Source organism: Orcinus orca, chromosome 4, assembly GCF_937001465.1.
Source record: "Orcinus orca chromosome 4, mOrcOrc1.1, whole genome shotgun sequence".
Taxonomy (NCBI): domain Eukaryota; kingdom Metazoa; phylum Chordata; class Mammalia; order Artiodactyla; family Delphinidae; genus Orcinus; species Orcinus orca.
Genome location: NC_064562.1, coordinates 132,468,426 through 132,490,717, shown reverse-complemented (window position 1 = coordinate 132,490,717; position 22,292 = coordinate 132,468,426). Strand labels below are relative to the sequence as shown.

General features: G+C 36.2%; 1 protein-coding gene across 3 annotated transcripts in view; it reads right to left on the bottom strand.

The window, feature by feature from the left end:
• Positions 1 to 9,937: 9,937 nt before the first annotated feature.
• Positions 9,938 to 22,292, bottom strand: part of METTL14 (methyltransferase 14, N6-adenosine-methyltransferase subunit) — a 31,629-nt gene continuing 19,274 nt past the window's right edge. For all 3 annotated transcript variants that reach the window (XM_004265080.3, XM_033419335.2, XM_049708825.1), the window contains 4 exons: positions 21,036 to 21,128; positions 18,172 to 18,288; positions 16,840 to 17,050; positions 9,938 to 11,450 (listed from right to left, as the gene is read on the bottom strand). In XM_004265080.3, coding sequence (XP_004265128.1) covers positions 11,146 to 11,450; positions 16,840 to 17,050; positions 18,172 to 18,288; positions 21,036 to 21,128 — 726 coding nt within the window. In that variant the 3' untranslated portion in view covers positions 9,938 to 11,145. The remainder of the gene's footprint in view (positions 11,451 to 16,839; positions 17,051 to 18,171; positions 18,289 to 21,035; positions 21,129 to 22,292) is intronic.

The window sequence follows — 22,292 nt, the reverse complement described above, 5'->3', positions numbered from 1 at the left end:
TAGCAGTAGAAAAGTAAGCTATAATCTTGAGCTCCTATTTACCAGGCATATATATATGCCTTGCTTTTTGAACAAGGCCAAATAATCCCTCCACCTATGCAGCTTATCTGAATCATAGTCAACATGATTACATCAAAAACCAATCCTTGGGGCTTCCCTGGTGGCGCAGTGGTTGAGAATCTGCCTGCTAATGCAGGGGACACGGGTTCGAGCCCTGGTCTGGGAAGATCCCACATGCCGCGGAGCAACTAGGCCCGTGAGCCACAACTACTGAGCCTGCGCATCTGGAGCCTGTGTTCCGCAACGAGAGGCCACGATAGTGAGAGGCCCGTGCACCGCGATGAAGAGTGGCCCCCGCTTGCCACTAGAGAAAGCCCTCGCACAGAAACGAAGACCCAACACAGCAAAAGTAAATTAACTCCTACCCCAACATCTTCTTAAAAAAAAAAAAAAAAAAACAATCCTTTACTTAATATGAACGTATGTACCTACCCAGTTGTCTTGAAAAGCATAAACCTATAAAATGATGGCAAATTCTGTAAGACACTGAAGCAATTACCTTGGAAATTTAACCAGCATAAACTACTAAACTGGGCATCTCTGAACAAAACTGTTTGACATTTTGTCCTCTGCTTTAAAAAGACAAAGAAAACAAAAAGAACACGCAAAAAAGGTAGAATAATGATGTATTCTTTTATGATGTTAACAACTGTAATTATAAACTAAAGACTTGTGCAGATGTGGAATTCTATAAAAGGTGTGACAACACAGGCCTATACCTCCACATTTTCTCCACTGGACAGATGCATGAATGGCTGCAGTAACATCACTGTATTCAACTTTAAAGTATTAGTCCATGTCTGCACTTATTTGTGTGTTCCAAAGTATACCAACTATATAACTTGTTTTCAAAGGTGATGGTTTCTGTCCTAATCAAGTAAAGTTTTTTCTTCAATATTTTTCTTCAAGTAAATTTGGTCACAGTATTTAGAAGCCTGAATTTAAAATATGCATGCAGTATTTAGCTAGTCAAATTAATTTTTAAAAATTTTAGTTCTATGAAAGGAAAATATAAGCAAGGACACCAAACTATTTTATTTTATTTTTTTTTGCCGTACGCGGGCCTCTCACTGTTGTGGCCTCTCCCAATGCGGAGCACAGGCTCCGGACACGCAGGCTCAGTGGCCATGGCTCACGGGCCCAGTCGCTCCACGGCATGTGGGATCGTCCCAGACCGGGGCACAAACCCATGTCCCCTGCATCGGCAGGCGGACTTTCAACCACTGTGCCACCAGGGAAGCCCCCACCAAACTATTTTAATTGCCAACATCTAGGGAGATTTCACATGAACATTTCAGACTTACCGTCTTCCCTCTGTGGTGACGATCAGCTGGAGTTGAGTAGTGATGTCTGCCTTACCTAGGGAATGAGGTCTCTCCCCATCTCCCTCTCAGGTCTCCAGGGCCCTGAGATCAAGTCAGTGTATGTTTATTAAGGGGCTCTGGGCTGCTCCACTTTTCTTAGAGAGGAGCTGAGAAAACCCACCAATGTGGGAAAACAGCACAGACAAAAGGGAGAAAGTAAATGAATGTAAGTAAATACTCCCACATTAAGTATGCAAATAAAATGTGTCTAAAAAAGAATTATTCCACTATAAAACAAACTCATGGCTTGTTTCACTGATTTATATTACATGCTTAGTTCCTATATGTGTTTTACATCATTGACTTTGATTTCAATTTTTTAGAAGTATTTTTGGAAAAAACCTACCTTATCTGATTTCACTGTTTATTAGCACCTCCAGTTAGAGGCAAGAACTGTAGCACATACTTAAACTGATCATTTTGACATTTTGCCTAACTCTAGAAAAAGGGCTTACTGTAAATGAACATCTAGATTAAATGAGGTAGTATTTTCTCTGTGCACTGTAGCTAGAAATGTTTATATTTGAGTAATTGACTGGGGACCCTGAGAGCAGAAGCAATGTGACTTTTTCAGAAATGGAGTCTTCGATGGGCTCAATTTGCTGGATTAATGTTCTAACATTCTGGTGAGTCCCAAATTTATAGCTTCAAAACTGATGGCAGATACTTGAGACCCAAGTTGGACAATTCAATCCCTATCACTAAACATCAAAGACAGGATAATGCTAAAAGTCCTACATGGACTCCAAGATTCAGAATTGTTCTAAGAAAGGCCTTTCTTATAAGCAAAGTCTTATGTTTTTAATAGCTCACACAAATATGAAACACTTTCAGATCAAGGACTACTATTCAGAATGAATCCCAACTGGGCCATCATTCTGTCAAGTTAATAAAAATTACATTAAATTGGTAAATCTGGAACTATACTTCAAAGACCAAATCTTATGTTCTCAAATTCAGGATGAAAATAGTACGTGTTTTAAAATAAGCTGCTGTAACTAATCAGAACATTGTAATTTATCAATTAAGATGGGTAGGAAGTATTTTAAGAGACATGAAAAAGAATCATTCCTAGTAACAGCCATGACACAAGACTCTCAGCTATCAACAGCACACTCAAACTCACAAGCATCCTACCATTACGACTCCGTCAACTTAAAATGAAACTGTGGCATAATGCTTACTGGGTTTTCGAATAAGAGAGACATGTATTGACAGTTTAAGTTTCTACATTTATGAGCTAGGCACTCATAGGTGGCTCTTCTACTTACCAAAGTAGCAGCAGTATACTGCTGGTACAGTACTGATCCACTCCAACTCTGGATATGTGACCTGGCTGCCAAGCCAGACTTGATCCCCTGCTCACCAGCTTGACACCTCTTGCACTGTGCTGTCTCATTCCACACTTTGATTGACATCTCTACAATTCCTTGGTCTAATCTGGTGCAGCAGTATTTGGGTATGATATTCCCCACCACGAACTCTACCCTATCTGACATCATCAACCTGCTCCCCTTTTCTATTCTACACAGTGAGGAAAAGTCAAAAAGCACTTTGGGCCTCCTAATCTCCATCCTCTGAAAGGAGACAGGTAACAGGGAAAACTGTTGCCAAGGAAAATAAACATCAACATTTAGCTTAAAATACCTAGAACTGTAATTATGTATAATACTAGGAATGCTGATCTTAAAATTTTTAAACTAAAAAAGTTTAGGGTTATTACAGAGTTACCGGTTTCAATCCTCCATAAGGAATTAGTAAATAAAGCAACTAAAAATTATTTTTGGTGATCCCTAGATGATTCTGTGACATATAAAAATGATCAATATAAATAGATGACCAAAACTCAGAAGAGGTCAGAGTAACTTGAGTTTTCATTGGAAACCGTTCCTCAATGAATGCAGATCTATTGTAAAACTGATACCCCAACCTTTACTGAAAGTGAAGGGTAGCAAAACTAGTAGGTCAATTCCATCCCATTATAAAAATGATCATTACATTGTCAAAGAGAAATTCTAGGCCTTACTTTTTTTTTCCTAACACCTACTCTTTTCTTATTTACTCTATTCTAAATATGGTGGGCTGTGGCTCCTTTTAACTTTCAATCTACAAAAAAGCCATTCCTAACTCTCTGTAAGATGACATTATGATACAGATCTCACAGATGACTAGACCAGCTAAGTACCAGAAATGCTGCGTCTCTTGGCTAGGCCCAGGGCATGGACCAGACTACAGTCCTGTTTAAAGAACAGAGTCACTCCTAGCTGATATTTCTAAGAACCCACACTGGGCAACTGGAGCATCTTTTTTTTTTTTTTTTTTTTTTAATACAGCAGGTTCTTATTAGTCATCAATTTTATACACATCAGTGTATACATGTCAATCCCAATCTCCCAATTTATCACACCACCACCACCACCACCACTCCCGCCTTCTCCCCCTTGGTATCCACACGTTTGTTCTCTACATCTGTCTCTCAATTTCTGTCCTGAAAATCAGTTCATCTGTACCATTTTTCTAGATTCCACATATGTGCGTTAATATACGATATTTGTTTTTCTCTGAATTACTTCACTCCGTATGACAGTCTCTAGATCCATCCACGTCTCAAATGACCCAATTTCGTTCCTTTTTAGGACTGAGTAATATTCCATTGCATATATGTACCACATCTTCTTTATCCATTCATCTGTCGGTAGGCATTTAAGTTGCTTCCATGACCTGGCTATTGTAAATAGTGCTGCAATGAACATTGGGGTGCACGTGTTTGAATTGTGGTTTTCTCTGGGTATATGCCCAGTAGTGGGATTGCTGGATTGTATGGAAATTCTATTTTTAGTTTTTTAAGGAACATCCATACTGTTCTCCATAGTGGCTGCATCAGTTTACATTCCCACCAACAGTGCAAGAGGGTTCCCTTTTCGCCACACCCTCTCCAGCATCTGTTGTTTGTAGATTTTCTGATGATGCCCATTCTAACTGGTGTGAGATGATACCTCATTGTAGTTTTTGTTTGCATTTCTCTAGTAATTAGTGATGTTGTGCAGCTTCTCATGTGCTTCTTGGCCATCTGTATGACTTCTTTGGAGAAATGTCTATTTAGGTCTTCTGCCCATTTTTGGTTTGGGTTGTTTGTTTTTTTAATATCAAGTTGCATGAGCTGTTTATATATTTTGGAGATTAATCCTTTGTCCGTCGATTCGTTTGCAAATATTTTCTCCCATTCTGAGGGTTGTCTTTTCGTCTTGTTTAGGGTTTCCTTTGCTGTGCAAAAGCTTTTAAGCTTCATTAGGTCCCATTTGTTTACTGTTGTTTCTATTTCCATTTCTCTCAGAGGTGGGTCAAAAAAGATCTTTCAAAGAGTGTTCTTCCTACGTTTTCCTCTAAGGGTTTTATAGTGTCGTCTTACATTTAGGTCTCAAATTCATTTTGAGTTTATTTTTGTGTATGGTGCTAGGGAGTGTTCTAATTTCATTCTTTTACATGTAGCTGTCCAGTTTTCCCAGCACCACGTATTGAAGAGACTGTCTTTTCTCCATTGTAAATCCTTGCCTCCTTTGTCATAGATAAGTTGACCACAGGTGCATGGGTTTACCTCTGGGCTTTCTATCTTGTACCACTGATCTATGTTTCTGTTTTTGTGTCAGTACCATATTGTCTTCATTACTGTAGCTTTGCAGTATAGTCTGAAGTAAGGGAGTCTGATTCCTCCAGCTCCATTGTTTGCCCTCAAGACTGCTTTGGCTATTCGGGGTCTTTTGTGTCTCCACACAAATTTTAAGATTTTTTGTTCTAGTTCTGTAAAAAATGACATTGGTAATTTGATACGGATTGCATTGAATCTGTAGATTGCTTTGGGTAGTATAGTCATTTTCACAATATTGATTCTTCCAATCCAAGAACATGGTATATCTCTCCATCTGTTCGTATCAGCTTTAATTTCTTTCATCAGTGTCTTATAGTTTTCTGCATACAGGTTTTTGTCTCCCTAGGTAGGTTTATTCCTAGGTATTTTATTCTTTTTGTTGCAATGGTAAATGGGAGTGTTTCCTTAATTTCACTTTCAGATAATTCATCATTAGTGTATAGGAATGCAAGAGGTTTCCGTGCATTAATTTTGTATCCTGCAACTTTACCAAATTCATTGATTAGCTCTAGTAGTTTTCTGGTGGCATCTTTAGGATTCTCTATGTATAGTATCATGTCATCTGCAAACAGTGACAGTTTTATTTCTTCTTTTCCAATTTGGATTCCTTTTATTTCTTTTTCTTCTCTGATTGCCGTGGCTAGGACTTCCAAAACTACGTTGAATAATAGCGGTGAGAGTGGACATCCTTGTCTTGTTCCTGATCTTAGAGGAAATGCTTTCAGTTTTTCACCACTGAGAATGATGTTTGCTGTGGGTTTGTCATATATGGCCTTTATTATGTTGAGGTAGGTCCCCTCTATACCCACTTTCTGGAGAGTTTTTACCATAAATGGGTGTTGAGTTTTGTCAAAAGCTTTTTCTGCATCTATTGAGATGATCATATGGTTTTGATTCTTCAATATGTTAATACAGTGTATCACATTGATTGATTTGCATATACTGAAGAATCCTTGCATCCCTGGGATAAATCCCACTTGATCATGGTGTATGATCCTTTTAATGTGTTGTTGGATTCTGTTTCCTAGTATTTTGTTGAGGATTTTTGCATCTATATTCATCAGAGATATTGGTCTGTAATTTTCTTTTTGTAGTATCTTTGGTTTTGGTATCAGGATGATGGTGGCCTCATAGAATGAGTTTGGGAGTGTTCCTTCCTCTGCAATTTTTTGGAAGAGTTTGAGAAGGATGGGTGTTAGCTCTTCTCTAAATGTTTGATAGAATTCACCTGTGAAGCCATCTGGTCCTGGACTTTTGTTTGTTGGAAGACTGTTGATCACAGTTTCAATTTCATTACTTGTGATTGGTCTGTTCATATTTTCTGTTTCTTCCTGGGTCAGTCTTGCAAGGTTATACCTTTCTAAGAATGTGTCCATTTCTTCCAGGTTGTCCGTTTTATCGGCATAGAGTTGCTTGTAGTAGTCTCTTAGGATGCTTTGTATTTCTGTGGTGTCTGTGGTAACTTCTTTTTCATTTCTAATTTTATTGATTTGAGTCCTCTCCCTCTTTTTCTTGATGAGTCTGGCTAATGGTTTATCAATTTTGTTTATCTTCTCAAAGAACCAACTTTTAGTTTTATTGATCTTTGCTATTGTTGTCTTTGTTATTTATTTCTGCTCTGATCTTTGTGATTTCTTTCCTTCTGATAACTGGGTTTTGTTTGTCTTTGTTTCTCTAGTTCCTTTAGGTCTAAGGTTAGATTATTTGAGATTTTTCTTGTTTCTTGAGGTAGGCTTGTATAGCTATAAACTTCCCTTAGAACTGCTTTTGCTGCGTCCCATAGGTTTTGGATTGTGGTGTTTTCATTGTCATTTGTCTCTAGGTATTTTTTGATTTCCTCTTTGATTTCTTCAGTGATCTCTTGGTTATTTAGTAACGTATTGTTTAGCCTCCATGTGTTTTTTTAACATTCTTTCCCCTATAATTCATTTCTAATCTCATAGCGTTGTGGTCAGAAAAGATGCTTGATATGATTTCAATTTTCTTAAATTTACTGAGGCTTGATTTGTGACCCAAGATGTGATCTACCCTGGAGAATATTCCGTGCGCACTTGAGAAGAAAGTGTAATCTGCTGTTTTTGGATGGAATGTCCTATAAATATCAATTAAATCTATCTGGTCTATTGTGTCATTTAAAGCTTGTATTTCCTTATTTATTTTCATTTTGGATGATCTGTCCATTGGTGTAAGTGAGGTGTTAAAGTCCCCCACTATTACTGTGTTACTGTCAATTTCCTCTTTTACAGCTGTTAGCAGTTGCCGTATGTATTGAGGTGATTCTATGTTGCGTGCATATATAATTGTTGTATCTTCTTCTTGGATTGATCCCTTGATCTTTATGTAGTGTCTTTCCTTGTCTCTTGTAACCTTCTTTAAAGTCTATTTTATCTGATATGAGTACTGCTACTCCAGCTTTCTTTTGATTTCCATGGAATATCTTTTTCCATCCCCTCGCTTTCAGTCTGTATGTGTCCCTAGGTCTGAAGTGGGTCTCTTGTAGACAGCAAATATATGGGTCTTGTTTTTGTATCCATTCAGCAAGCCTGTGTCGTTTGGTTGGAGCATTTAATCCATTCATGTTTAAGGTAATTATCAATACGTATGTTCCTATGACCATTTACTTGTTTGGGGTTTTTTCAGGTCCTTTTCTTCTCTTGTGTTTCCCACTTAGAGAAGTTCCTTTAGCATTTGTTGTAGAGCTGGTTTGGTGGTGCTGAATTCTCTTAGCTTTTGCTTGTCTATAAAGCTTTTGATTTCTCCATCGAATCTGAATGAGATCCTTGCCAGGTAGAGTAATCATGGTTGTAGGTTCTTCCCCTTCATCACTTTTATATCATGCCACTCCCTTCTGGCTTGTAGAGTTTCTGCTGAGAAATCAGCTGTTAACCTTATGGGAGTTCCCTTGTATGTTATTTGTTGTTTTTCCCTTGCTGCTTTCAATAATTTTTCTTTGTCTTTAATTTTTGCCAATTTGATTACTATATGTCTCAGCGTGTTTCTCCTGTATGGGACTTGCTGCACTTCCTGGACTTGGGTGGCTATTTCCTTTCCCATGTTAGGGAAGTTTTCGACTATAGTCTCTTCAAATATTTTCTCGGGTCCTTTCTCTCTCTTCTCCTTCTGGGACCCCATTAATGCAAACATTGTTGCGTTTAATGTTGTCCCAGAGGTCTCTTAGGCTGTCTTCATTTCTTTTCATTCTTTTTTCTTTATTCTGTTCTGCAGCAGTGAATTCCAGCATTCTGTCTTCCAGGTCACTTATCCGTTCTTCTGCCTCAGTTATTCTGCTATTGATTCCTTCTGGTGTAGTTTTCATTTCAGTTACTGTATTGTCCATCTGTTTGTTAATTCTTCTAGGTCTTTGTTAAACAGTTCTTGCATCTTCTCCATCTTTGCCTCCATTGTTTTTCCAAGGTCCTGGATCATCTTCACTGTCATTATTCTGAATTCTTTTTCTGGAAGGTTGCATATCTCTACTTCATTTAGTTATTTTTCTGAGGTTTTATCTTGTTCCTTCATCTGGTACATAGCCCTCTGCCCTTTCACCTTGTCTATCTTTCTGTGAATGTGGTTTTTGTTCCACAGCCTGCAGGATTGCAGTTCTTCTTGCTTCTGCTGTCCTCTGGTGGATGAGGCTATCTAAGAGGCTTGTGCAGGTTTCCTGATGGGAGGGACTGGTGGTGGGTAGAGCTGGGTGTTGCTCTGGTGGGCAGAGCTCAGTAAAACTTTAATCCGCTTGTCTGCTGACAGGTGGGGCTGGGTTCCCTCCCTGTTGGTTGTTTGGCCTGAGGTGACCCAACATTGGATCCTACCCAGCTCTTTGGTGGGGCTAATGGTGGACTCTGGGATGGCTCACACCAAGGACTACTTTCCAGAACTTCTGCTGCCAGTGTCCTTGTCCCCACGGTGAAAGAGAGCTACCCCCCACCTCTGCAGGAGACCCTCCAACACTAGCAGGTAGGTCTGGTTCATTCTCCCCTGGGTTCACTGCTCCTTCCCCTGGGTCCCAATGTGCACACTACTTTGTATGTGCCCTCCAAGAGTGAAGTCTGTTTCCCCCAGTCCTGTCGAAGTCCTGCAATCAAATCCCACTAGGCTTCAAAGTCTGATTCTCTAGGAATTCCTCCTCCCATTGCCAGACCCCCAGGTTGGGAAGCCTGACATGGGGCTCAGAACCTTCACTCCAGTGGGTGGACTTCTGTGGTATAACTGTTCTCCAGTCTGTGAGTCACCCACCCAGCAGTTATGGGATTTGATTTTGCTGTGATTGCGCCCCTCCTACCGTCTCACTGTGGCTTCTCCTTTGTCTTTGGATGTGGGATATCTTTTTTGGTGAGTTCCAGTGTCTTCCTGTCGATGACTGTCCAGCAGCTAGTTGTGATTCTGGTGTTCTCACAAGAGGGAGTGAAAGCACATCCTTCTTCTCTGCCATCTTGGTTCAGTCTCAAGACCAGCATCTCTGTCTTCTTCATTCCCAGGTCAACTGTGAGAAATACAGTTCTATCTCTAGGTAAGTTTTAATCACTAAAGTTGAAAATATAGCATCATTTCAGTAAAAATTCTAACCAACAGTTCCACATCATATCTACATCAAGAAAAGCGTTAGTCAAATGCTATCTGTACTAGAAAGCACTAACATGCTGAACAAGTTAAATTCATCAGGCTTTTAAGGATCTCAAACCTATTTCTGTAATTCAGTCCCTATCTTCAAACTGAGTCTTTAGTGGATATAACAAAACCTCATTTTATGAGCCAATGAAAAGCACAGAACAGCTACTCACAGACCAAGAGAATAGTCTCATCTTAGGTCAGTCCTTTTTCATTTGGTAACAATGACAATTCCACTCACAAAAAAGAGACTCCCAAATTTCAAAGGTTTAAAGTTTCATTAGAAAAATCATACACAAAATAAAAAATAGATTTATCAAGAACAATAATGGCATTATTTCATTCAGCAAATTCATTTAAAACATGGGTTACAGTACAGAAAGAGAAATGACAACATAAAATCTCACATAACTAACTGATCTGGGAAACCAGTCCCTTAAAAGGCAACTGCAGTTCCATTTTCCAAGCTCTCTTCTTAAGTTGAGGGTCTTCTGTAATTGGGTTTTACATTGTTTTCTCCATAAGAAGTTTAAAGATGCATGTCATTTCCTCATTACCACGTACTTTATTCCCCAAAATGTTTAAACCAAGTACCTGATAAACAGGTGTCTCTGTTGCATCCAATTCTTTTATTTTGTTAAGGAATATGAAACTGCTTTGAAAGTCAATCCAAGATCAAGTCCATACCAAAGTTCTAGCACTTGGATATTTGTCCTTGTTTTTTTGGAAGTATTGTTAACAGTCATCAATAGCTGCACAACTGAGATTATAATGAGTTTTTTTTTTTTCTCTTTGTAAAGTCTGCCTACTAGGTTCTACCTCTTCCCTTCCGACCCCTGGGAGCTCCACCTCCCCAATCAGATTTAGATTTGGGAGGACGTGATTTTGTTCTAAGTCTCTCAATTTCTTCTATGGTCAAATTATATGAGTTTAAGATTTTTCATAAAGAAAAAAAAAAAAGAAGTCTCTTTTTATTGTTTCAACAAGAAAATATTAAAAGCCTAAGAGAAGTTTACCATCTGTCCCAACTCCATTCCATCAAGGCTGTCAAACAGTTTCCCTTTTGCTGTGACAGCAGTGGCAGGATGCCCATTATCAACTACTGTCAGCACTAGTATGATACTCCAGATTGGGTCTTCTTCACTGCTCACTTTATTTCTTAAAACAAAAAGCCTTTGTAATTAGTTGAAATCTATCAGAATAAATTCTGTCTCTGAAAGTGAAAGTATTTGTGTTGTTCCATTCTGTTCGGTTACATGCACATGACAAAAGACAGGATGACTCATTTATTCTGGACAAAACCAGACAGTGACAACTGCAAGGGAGTTTGCCTAAAATATTCCTGCAGCTTGGAGAAACTAAAGCAAAGTGCAAGTTGGAACAGAGTTCTAAACAACGTCTCCCAGTTGAAATTCATACTATCAGAAAGAAGGTGAAGGGGCATTAATAGGATCACTGTCCTAAAAACTATCGAGGTGGAAAGCCACCTCTGTGTGCTCCTCCACGGCCCCCCCTGAAACCACCTCTTTCTCCTCGGAAGTTAGATCGATTTCTTTCTCGCCCGCGGCCAGCAGAAGTCCCACCTCTTCCTCCTCCTCTGGGAGCTCCACCTCCCCGATCAGATTTAGATTTGGGAGGAGGTGATTTTGGTCGAAGTCTCTCAATTTCTTCTGTACATCCAGTCAAGTAGGAATTCGGGGTACTGAAGTAGGATGCATACGTTTCTGCATTGTAGTTGCTATTTGTAAGAGTTGGTCCAACTGTAAGCCAGCCTGAAATGGAGGGAAAAGTGATTATCCTTTCTTTTTCTTTTTTCCAATTCTCTCTTATTGATCCTTTAGGAGCTATTTCAAATCTCCAATGCATTCTTTTTCTCACTGTTGTGGCCTCACCCATTGCAGAGCACAGGCTCCGGACACGCAGGCTCAGCGGCCATGGCTCACGGGCCCAGCCGCTCCGCAGCATGTGGGATCTTCCCAGACCGGGGCACAAACCCATGTCCCCTGCATCGGCAGGCGGACTCTCAACCACTGCGCCACCAGGGAAGCCCCTCCAATGCATTCTTAAAGGTGTCCCAATCACTCACCCAATATTGATATTTTTTACAGAACACATGGCATTTAATCATGGTCATAAAGATTTCATATGTATATATCCTGTTTTTCCTCTTAGACTGTAACTTTTATAATATAACTTCTTCATTGTCTCCATCCACATTTCACATTCTGTGAGAACAGCACTTAGAAAAAAAATATTACACACTATACTGAGTTTGGGCTTAGTGAAAATTTAATAAATTTTATATCACCTTCCTACTTGTAGAAATGATACAGCAGTTTTCTGATTAACATCCTGAAACTAACTTTTGCCTCTACTCTTCCCAACCACAACAAGAAGCCCGCACACCACAACTAGACAAAGCCCACATGCAGCAATGAAGACCCATCACAGCCAAAAATAAATAAATTAATTAATTAAATTAAAAAGAATCAGGTTCTTCATAGGTTCACGCTATTTCTGCCCTATCATTGTAAAGATTATTTCTTAGAATATTAGGTCCATTATAAAATGCTATAAAATGAAAATATTTTACTAGGATCATATTCTAAAATATAGCAGCCATTTTTTACAAAATTTTGTTCAGCATTTAAAAAAATCATCAGTATCTAACAGTACATAGATAACTAAGATCTGTAATATATGAAGAAAAAATGACAGATAAATCAGATTGTGCCTTTTATATCTCATCTAGTAGATACCACCCTGGTAAGTAGAGAAGTACCTAATCAGATGAAAGAGTACACTGCACACCTATGTGGTCTCACTGACAACTGAATTTATGAGACTTTTACTTGCTCCCTTCTGGTTTGTTTTTTGGCATGTATGTTGTGTTGTGGAACACAACACACAAGCAAGAGGAAAGAAAGGAGAAAATTTAAAGATTTAATAAAAATAGTTCATATTGCCTCTTTCATGCTATACTACCCCTTACATAAGTAAGACATGTAAATCTTTACAGAGTAAACTGCAAGGGACTCCGCCTCCCACCCACAAATTCTTCATTGCAATAGCATTTTATTACAACTTCTAAAGGAATTACTAAGACCCAAGTTAGTTTAAATTAGCCTGGCTTCAGCATATACGACACATATAGCAACTTTTAAACCTTTTAAAGCAATAGTAAAGAGTACTCCTATGGTATATGTGATATATACCTTTGACTACCTCCTTGAGGAAGAAGTGCATTTGAGGATTCAACCCAAATAAATTAAGGCCCCTTGAACAGACTTCCCTCAATTGCTCCTACTATTATTTACATGGTTAACCTCCAACTACCTACAATTTCCCCAAGCAGATATTCCTTCTTAATTTTGTTTTACTAAAGCTAATACTAAAATAATTTTTGCGGCACTTCCCTGGTGGCGCAGTGGTTAAGATTCCGCACTCCCAATGCAGGGGGCCTGGGTTTGATCCCTAGCCAGGAAACTAGATCCCACATGCACGCCACAACTAAGAGTTCACATGCCACAACTAAGGAGTCCACAAGCCACAACTAAGGAGCCCACCTGCCACAACTAAAGAGCTGGCGAGCCACAACAAAGGAACCCACCTGCCACAACTAAGACCCAACGCAACCAAATAAAGAAACAAATAGAATAGAATAAAATAAAACAATTTTTGCATGGGCAAAGAATGGGCAAAGATAAAGAATTGGATAGTTGTTCGAAGCAAAAAATAAAATTTGTACCTCTAAGACTTTGTTCAACTGGTAGAGATACAGATAGAAGTATATCGTATATGAAAGATATAATGTATAATCTAAAGTGGATAAAGTGGCCACAGCTAAATGGATGGAGAAAACCCCCATTATATTATAGTTTTGGAATATTATAGTTATAAATAAAAATTGGCATCAAGCAAAATTTCTATTTTAGTTGCTGTTTATGCTTATATCTATAATATATGTAACAATTATTCTCTCTACTCCTTAAGTTCTTCTACTCATGTTTAAAAAAACCCACTAATTAAAATAATGCTATACGGCCATTAAAAGCATTGTAACTAATTATTTAAAATGTAGAAATATATTTGACATAATATTGAGAAAAATACAAAATGATGACTACAGTTATATAAAAATTTGTATGCACAAGAGGAGTGGAAAATATGTAAAAAAAATGAAAATAATTCTTGGAAGTAGTGAGGTTGAATCTCTTTCCCTCTTCAAAATTTTCTTTAATGTTGTTACACTGATTTTCAATTATTAAAAGATATCCATCTGTTTGATGTTGCTATTACTCTTCAAATAGTTCTGCTTTTTCTTTAAAGTTTTCTACTTCCTTTAAACAGCAGTTGCCACTGGAGATTGTTCCCAGATTCAGGAGCTGTTTTTGGGTAGAACAGGTCAATGATGGAAGAGAAAAATCTGTTCCTTATTTCCTCAAACACTAGAGCCATAATCTTGATATTCAATATATATGGACATCTACACTTTCTGAAAAACACACCACTCCAGTTGAGTATCTAGTGATGTTACTTTCTTTTAAGCCAGTGAAGAGGAAACATTTGCTTGCCACAAGCTCTGCTGCCAAAATATTTTCCTTTGATAACTGAGTAAAATCATCCACAAAATTTCCAAACAAGATTTCATGTATATGTTCAATGGAAGTCTAAACAACTCAAAGTTCATTCTATAGCTGTATATATACTAAGTATGTAGTGACTTATGCATGAACTGTATGTGTATTGTGAAAAACTGGTTTAAAAAGATTAAATTTAAACCATAGCATTCCCACCCTTAAAAATCAATATAACATTTTAATTTAGAATAATTCAAGGATGCATGCTGCAATTTCCGAGATAAACACTGAAGGAACAATAAAAGAATATCTAAACAAACTAATAAAAAAAGAAAAATTGAATAATATAAGAATACTTAATCCAAAAGAAACGAGAGAAAAGGGAACACAGAACAGGTGGTACCAATGTAAAGCAAACAGTTAAGATGGTAATTTATGCCCCAATATATCAGGAATTACATTAAATATAAACTGACTAAACAATTCAATTAAAAGATAAAGATACAATGGATGAAAACTATGTGTTTGCTCACAAGAGATACACCTTAAATGTAAGGATATGGAAGATCGAAAGTAGAAGGCTGGAAATAATATGCCAAGCAAACACAAACCAAAAGGAAGCTGAAATAGCTATAATAATGTCAGATGAAGTAGAATTTAAAGTTGAGAAACACTGGATAAAGAAGGACATTTCATAATACTAAGAGGTTCAATCTACTAGGAAGGCATAAAAATTTTTACCTTTTAGATACACCTAATAACAGAATCTCAGATATAAACTAACAACTAAACAAAACCACAAACCCATAATCCTAATAGATTTTAACATACCTTTCTCATAGAATAAGTAGTTTTAAAAAAAATCAGTAAAGACATGGCTGATATAAACAGCAACAACAAATACTACAACCAATCAAAAAAAAAATATTGTTACATTCTTTTCAATCAGACTTAGAATATTTATCTAAATTGGGTCAAAAGCAAATCTTAACAAATTACAAACAAGTGAAATCTTATGGTAAATGTTATTTGACAACATTAATCCAAAAAGCAATGACAAAATAACTTAAGCAACACAATACTGAATAACCTGCCAGGAGCAAAAATTTACTTTTAAATATAGGAAACATTTTCTCTAAAGCCAAGCCCCAGAGTAAACATTTCACATGCAAAATATTTCTTTGTAAAGAGAATGTAGTTTTTTACTTTCCTCTTTATCATTTTACACAATTTTATGAAACTTAAGGCCATCAGTTTCTACAACTGCAATAGTTTTAAGATACTGTGTTCGCCAACGCACACTCACAAAGAAATAGCTGACAGGGCTGAGGAGGGGGTAGAGGAGTGATGGATTACGTCATACATACATAAGGCAACTTTAAGGATTACTTTTTTTTTAGAATGAACATCAGAGTTTCTTCTAAATTTTTAGTTACTTTTAAGGCCAATTATTCCACTGTAACTTCTTCAATTTTTACTTTTTATAAAATGTAGACTGTTTAAGACAAATAAGATCCTGGCTCATTTCAGCTTTTTTTTTTTTTTTTTTTTTCTTTCAGCTTTAAACAGCATTTCTAGCATGGTAAGGTCAAACAGGTTGATTTTATATATTGTGACTGAAGCGATGCAATGTTCTTAAAAGTTACTTCTATATTTTCTGAGAAGAAACAGATGCACTATTATTTCAACAATACTTTGTAAACAAAAGCTGTGCCCTCTATAAAAGAAAATCCTAGTCCATAAGATTATTATCTTCTACTCATTTTTTTTTCAAAATAGTAAATTCACATTATACCGATTTAGTAAAGTGTTAAAATTTTGATGAAACAACATCATGATACATTTAAGGAAAGAAGCCAGGTACTTTAGTTTCTAATAAAGCCAAGATCTGTATTTCACAAAGGTATGGTTATTTTCTGCAGGATCATTTTATTAGCAGACATTTAGTCCTGTCCAAAAAGTCAGTAAGACATTTGGTTCATGCCAAAAGATACTTGAAATTTAGTCCTATCCAAAACATCCATGAGCAAATTTGGTCCATGCCAAATGGTTTTGGACAGGGCCATATATCAAGGACATTTTGGTGTGGACCAAGTATCTTACAGACGTTTTGGACAGGACCAAATGTCCTTTATGCATTTCTTCACTCAACACAATATTTACTCAATAACCTGAATGTTGGATAGAGAGAATAAGACAATCTCCGATTTCTATGAGACTGCATACTAAAGAGACTGACTATAAACATATGCCCAAATGAATCTATAATTCAGATAACGATAAGTGCTATGAAGAAAAAGAAAATAGATTAAAGGGAAAGACAGCAGTGGGAGGAAGGGAGTGGAGTGGCAAGTTGGCTAATTTAGACAGGGTTGTGAGAAAAGATCCCTCAGGTATTTGAATGATAGGAGAAAAGTCCATGGAAGAGTACTGAGACAAGACTGAGCTTAGCATATTTGAAGTATAGCAAGAAGAATAATCAAATATATAAGAATTTTATTTTACATAACACTGTGTGATCTTTCTTAACATCTATATCCCAAGGAACTATCAAAGTTTTTTTTTCCTCCTGAGGTCTTACCTGGTCGAATTGTACTATCTCTTCCAAATAAATGAAGGCGTCTTCTACCAAGACAAAAATGTTCAATTATATGAAAAATTTCTACAGGCTTTTCTATATTGCCAATTTCAGGTTCTTCTGTGATAATCAAGTCAATGTCAACATTAGCATGAATGAAGTCCCCGTCTGTGCTACGCTTAACAGTTCCTTTGATCCCCATAAGGCAGTGTTCCTAAATAATAATAAGAGCAGAACAATTAATCTCTTTTCATCAACAGTCATATTTCACAACATTTTACATTTCTGACGTTCCTCAATTCCAAAACAATCCTCATTTCTCTGAATCTTTGGGATATAGGTCTCTGGGCAAAAACACAAAAGGAAAAACCTGGATCTCTGGATCTGAGAAGACTGCCAGGGAAACTAGACATTAGAGTATTAAACTTGGGGCCATGACATTTTAGAATTGAGTCAACAACCATAGAATCTTTTCCTCTGCAACCCTTGATAATAACTTCTCTTCAGCAGTTATGGGCATGGCACTTGACCTTGGAATCTTAAAATGATGTTATACTGGGCTTCACATGATCCAAGATCAAAACTATATATAAGGTATAAGCCTTTTCATATGGAGAGGACTTCAAGCATGGATACAGACTTATAAATACTCAACATAAGTAAATGTGAAAACCAAATGATTTCCTTTTTTGTTGTTTGTTTTTTGACCTCTATTTAATCTAGATGACAGAGTATAGTTTAAATAAATTTAATCTCACTTGACTCCGTGAACCAATAATAGCAAGGATGGCTTAGATTCCCTTCAAACAGAATTTCTAGTCCAAGAAAGACTTTAAAAAGACCCTCCACCAGCGTCTCCCTGAAGAGTGAAAGACTGGAGGACAAACTGTTAAACCCTGATAACTAGCTGGGCAGTCCTCTGAAGCAGAGGTTCTCAGTGGTTCTTGTTCAGGTTCTTACGTAGAAAAAAGAAAGGAAGGGGAAAGAAATATTCATCTAAGCTGGCCAGCTATGAGTCTTGCTGCCATTTCTTTTTTCTCAGCATAGAGAAAGGAAAAAAAGCTCAGGGTCAGAAGTACTAAAAGCCCATATCTGACTTAGAATTACAGCAGTTTAGGATATACAGGAATACCTTCTTCAGCTCAGTATAGGTTGATCTGAGTGAATAAAGTATTTTTAAATTAACTTGGACGTATTACTTTAATGCTCAATGCCATTTGTACAAGTCAAAGAGAAGGATCTTTCCACCAAAATTAATTAAACAGTATACAGTCATTTGGAAAAGCTTGAGAGAAAATAATGAAAATAAAGAAAACAAAACAATAAAGGCAATACCTTTGTTCTCTGGAAGACAGCCTTTGGATCTAAAGTCTTAGTCTTCCCAGGATTGTTTTTATTGGTTTTAATCCAACAAATATCTTCACATCTTCTGTAACCCCACTTGCGTAAACACTAGAAATGAAAGAATTTTTTTAAAAATCCTTAGCTAAAAGAAATAAACAATACTTAAAATAACCAACCAGCATTAAAAACTTCCTAGAGGTTTGAGACATTAAATTCCAAGGTGTCACAGTAATTTTGTCTTTGTGCAGAAATAGAAAAAAAGAAATACTAGTCTTTAAATATACAGCCATTATACAGAATACATATACCTTCTGAATATTAATATACAGTTGATATCAAAACATAGAAAGGATTACATAATACTCTGATTCTTTAATACTACCTTCTACTGTCATCAATAGAAAGTTTTAAATCATAAGAAAACTCAGTCCCTCTTTAATCAGAAAATAATTCAAAAGATAATTTTGAATAAATGGGCCACACTCTTCAAAATGTTATGGTCATGAAAGATAAGAAAAACTAAGAAAGTCTTCCAGATAAAAGAAGATTGAAGAGACATGAAAACTGATGACACTAAGTGATCCTAAGACCAGAAAAAAATTATTTATACTGTATAGACGTTATAAGTGGGACAACTGCAAAAACTGTCTTATTGAGAATAGTATCAAAACAGTGTTAATTTTATGATGCTAATAATTGTACTATTATTATATAAGAAAATGACCTTATCTTTCAGAAATATAACTGAAGCACTTAGGGGGAAAGGGACGTTATGTCTAGAATTTACTCTGAAATGGGGGAGGGAAAAATGGAAAGAATGAAAAAGAGTAAAAGAGAGAGTGAGCGGGAGAGGAGAATAAAAAAGTAAATGTGAACATTTGAGTTTCTGGGTGAATGGTAAATGCGGATTGTTGCATAATTTTTAGAACTTTTCTGTAAGACTGAAGTTATTTTGTCTTAAAATGTCTTAAAATGTCTTAAAATCAGAAAATGTCTTAAAATCAGAAAAAAAAAAAAAAGAAAATTTTGTTCCTTCCACCTCAACTTTCTATCCTCTGACAAAGCTAAAAACTGTTGAAAATGTTCTAACTGATAACTTCTTTCCAAATGAGAGTCTTATGTTATTTTTATGATTTAATACTAAACCTCAAAAATTCAAAGACTTAAAATTGTTATTATATTTCTTTACTGAGTAAAACTTTACTTTCATCTTTATGTAATCTAGGCAATAGAGAGATTTGAACCTTAGTGTCCTAGAATATGTTATATATGAACATATAACAAATACTAGCTAAGTGAGTACTCAGAGTGGCATTTTGAGGCCCACAATACGTAGGTGTTGGCTAGCTGCTGGGAAAAAAAACATGAATAAGATATAGTCCTTACCCCTAGTTGATTAAGAGCAAAGTAGGGGGAAATAAGTAAATTGTGCAGTACAATATTGTTGGTATTATGATCAAGTACAAACACAGATGTAGTGGAACATAAAATATACACACTTTTCAGGAATGCTCTTATTGTATAAACTGAGATACACCACAAAATGAAACTTAGATTTTTAATTTAAAATCTCAAAAATCAAGATCAGTACCTGTTCCTGTTGCCAAGTATTTGTTTCACACTGCATTAAATATCACAAGGGCCTAAATCCAACATTTCCTAATCAACTTAGCACAACTCATGAGTATTTATCATGCTGAATTATTTTTGTAATCATTTGGAGCCAAAAGCTGCTTTCACCAATATGATAAATTGCTGCATAAACAAATAAGATAAAACCTCCTAATCAATTTCAACCTAATTTGGGGAGTGGGAGAAAAGTCCAAAGCCAGACATTAGAACTAAAAAAGGTAAATACCAATATACCTATAAAAACATACAGTATGTCTCTATTTTCTTAGATTTTCTATAGCATCTTAGGGAGGTGCCAGCAATAAAATAGATACCCTATATACAGGTATAGTCTTACCATGGATTTAATAAATGACAGAAGCAATGATGTTATCCAACAGTCTCAAACTTGCTATTTATACAAAGAATACACAAGCAATTGCAGAATTTCAGGATTTGACAACCAATTCATCTCAATATAATCCTACTTAAATTCTTCACCTGTCAAATGGACACCTCCTAAAATTACCAGGATTTAAATGAGATCATAGGCAGTAGATCAAGTAATATTTCCTAAAAACGGAAAGTGTTATCCAATAAGAAGTGAGGTAACTGAAACACACAGAGTAAATATCTCTTTACCCAAAGTTTCACTGTTGGACATCAGAATTGAGACCAGAACTAGCCACAATGCTTCCATCATAAAAAAGCTTTATTGTTTCCATTTAGAAATCCAAAATACTCCAATCAAAAAACCAAAAAAAGTTCTGAAATACAATAAATATAAGGTACTTAAATTGAGATGTTATAACTTATTTCTCACTCTCATGAATTTATTCAAACTATGTGCTCCAGATGCTGTGTTATTTCTCCAATTTGATTTGGCTTTCATTTGGAATTCAGGAGTTAATGCTAGCCAGAAGAATACTTTTTAGCTACTAATAATGAACAGTAAATGACACTAAGCAGCTTGCTTTTGAGCTGCAATTCAGTTTCAAATCTCTGAACTGTTCTCTTCCTGCAGTTGTAATAAATCATATTTTGATTTATTCACCCCTAATGCTAGTTAACTAAGGGATACTGCCTTTTGCACATTCTTTTTTAAACATTTTTTTCTTCTGAATATTTTAATACTGTTCAAGAAACAAAGGAGAAAATAACATTAATCTTCAAACTTTTTATGCAACATACTGTTATTTTTTTCTTACAAATTTAAAAAACCACTTAAAAAAACACCATCTTACCACTCTTCCAAGGTCCAATCCCTCCCCAGAACCACACCAGAGAAAAATAAATGATCGAGGTGCTGCAATCTCATCAATTTCTAACTTCATGATCTGTAAGAAACCAAACCAATATTGCATAGAAGCACTGTTTCCCATTCATCCTAAATCCAAAAGAACAACCATTGAGATTTATCAGGACTTACAGTAAATGTGTTCTTTAAATGTACTAATTTTCATTAGGAAATACAATGGAAAATAAATTTTATTCTTAAAACTTGTTCTTCTGGTTTTTTATTCCCTATTAAGACAACACAGATGCACACATGCACATACATACACTTGATTTTCTATGGAAAGAGTTTACAGGAAACCATATTTATAGAATTACAGAATTTTATAAGTTATGGCTTGAGAGCAACCTGTTACCATTTACAGAAAAACTGAAAAGGGATTAAATTACGCCAAAGATAGGGGCAAAATTAAAACATAACCACAAATGTTTGGGGGAGGACTTGGTTTCCAGTTCTAAATAAAATAAATCAATATACACATTTCAGTATAATGACTAAGTCTGAAATGTCACTAACAATAGACTATAATTGTTTGCTTTGTATTTGTTAAGTGTGTCAATTTTAAAAAAAGTTCTGCAATAATTAAATCTCTAAATTGGGGAAATACCATATACTTGTATAAATGACTACAAAAGCAACCATTTTACATGGTATTCCTTTTCTTTTAGCTTCCTGTCACAGTTAAGAAGTTCCAGAGACAACGGTTCAAGCAAATATTTATTAGTTTCACGTATTAAGAAAACCTTAACTTCTACCTGAGTGGATCATAACCACATCATCTATAATTTATCTAGGTAAAAATACATTATTTGACAGTGATAATGGAAAAAAAAATACAATAGGCATAAACCTATTCAGTTTTATACTTCCGACTTTAAGTCTTGATATATCTCATCTAATATTCTCATAGGAATATGAATTAAAATAAATATGTAATACGCACACACACATAATATTCCTACAAACGTCTATACGTGGTATGGCTAAAGATAAGTGATGGCACACATCAGTGAAGAACATTAAGCAAATTACTCTCTTGACATTACAATTATAAATGCTAAATGTTGGTATTTTAAGAAAGTGCTTATATTCTTTTTGTTTTTGTTTTTTGTTTTTGCGGTACGCGGGCCTCTCACTGTTGTGGCCTCTCCCGTTGCGGAGCACAGGCTCCAGACGCGCAGGCTCAGCGGCCATGGCTCACGGG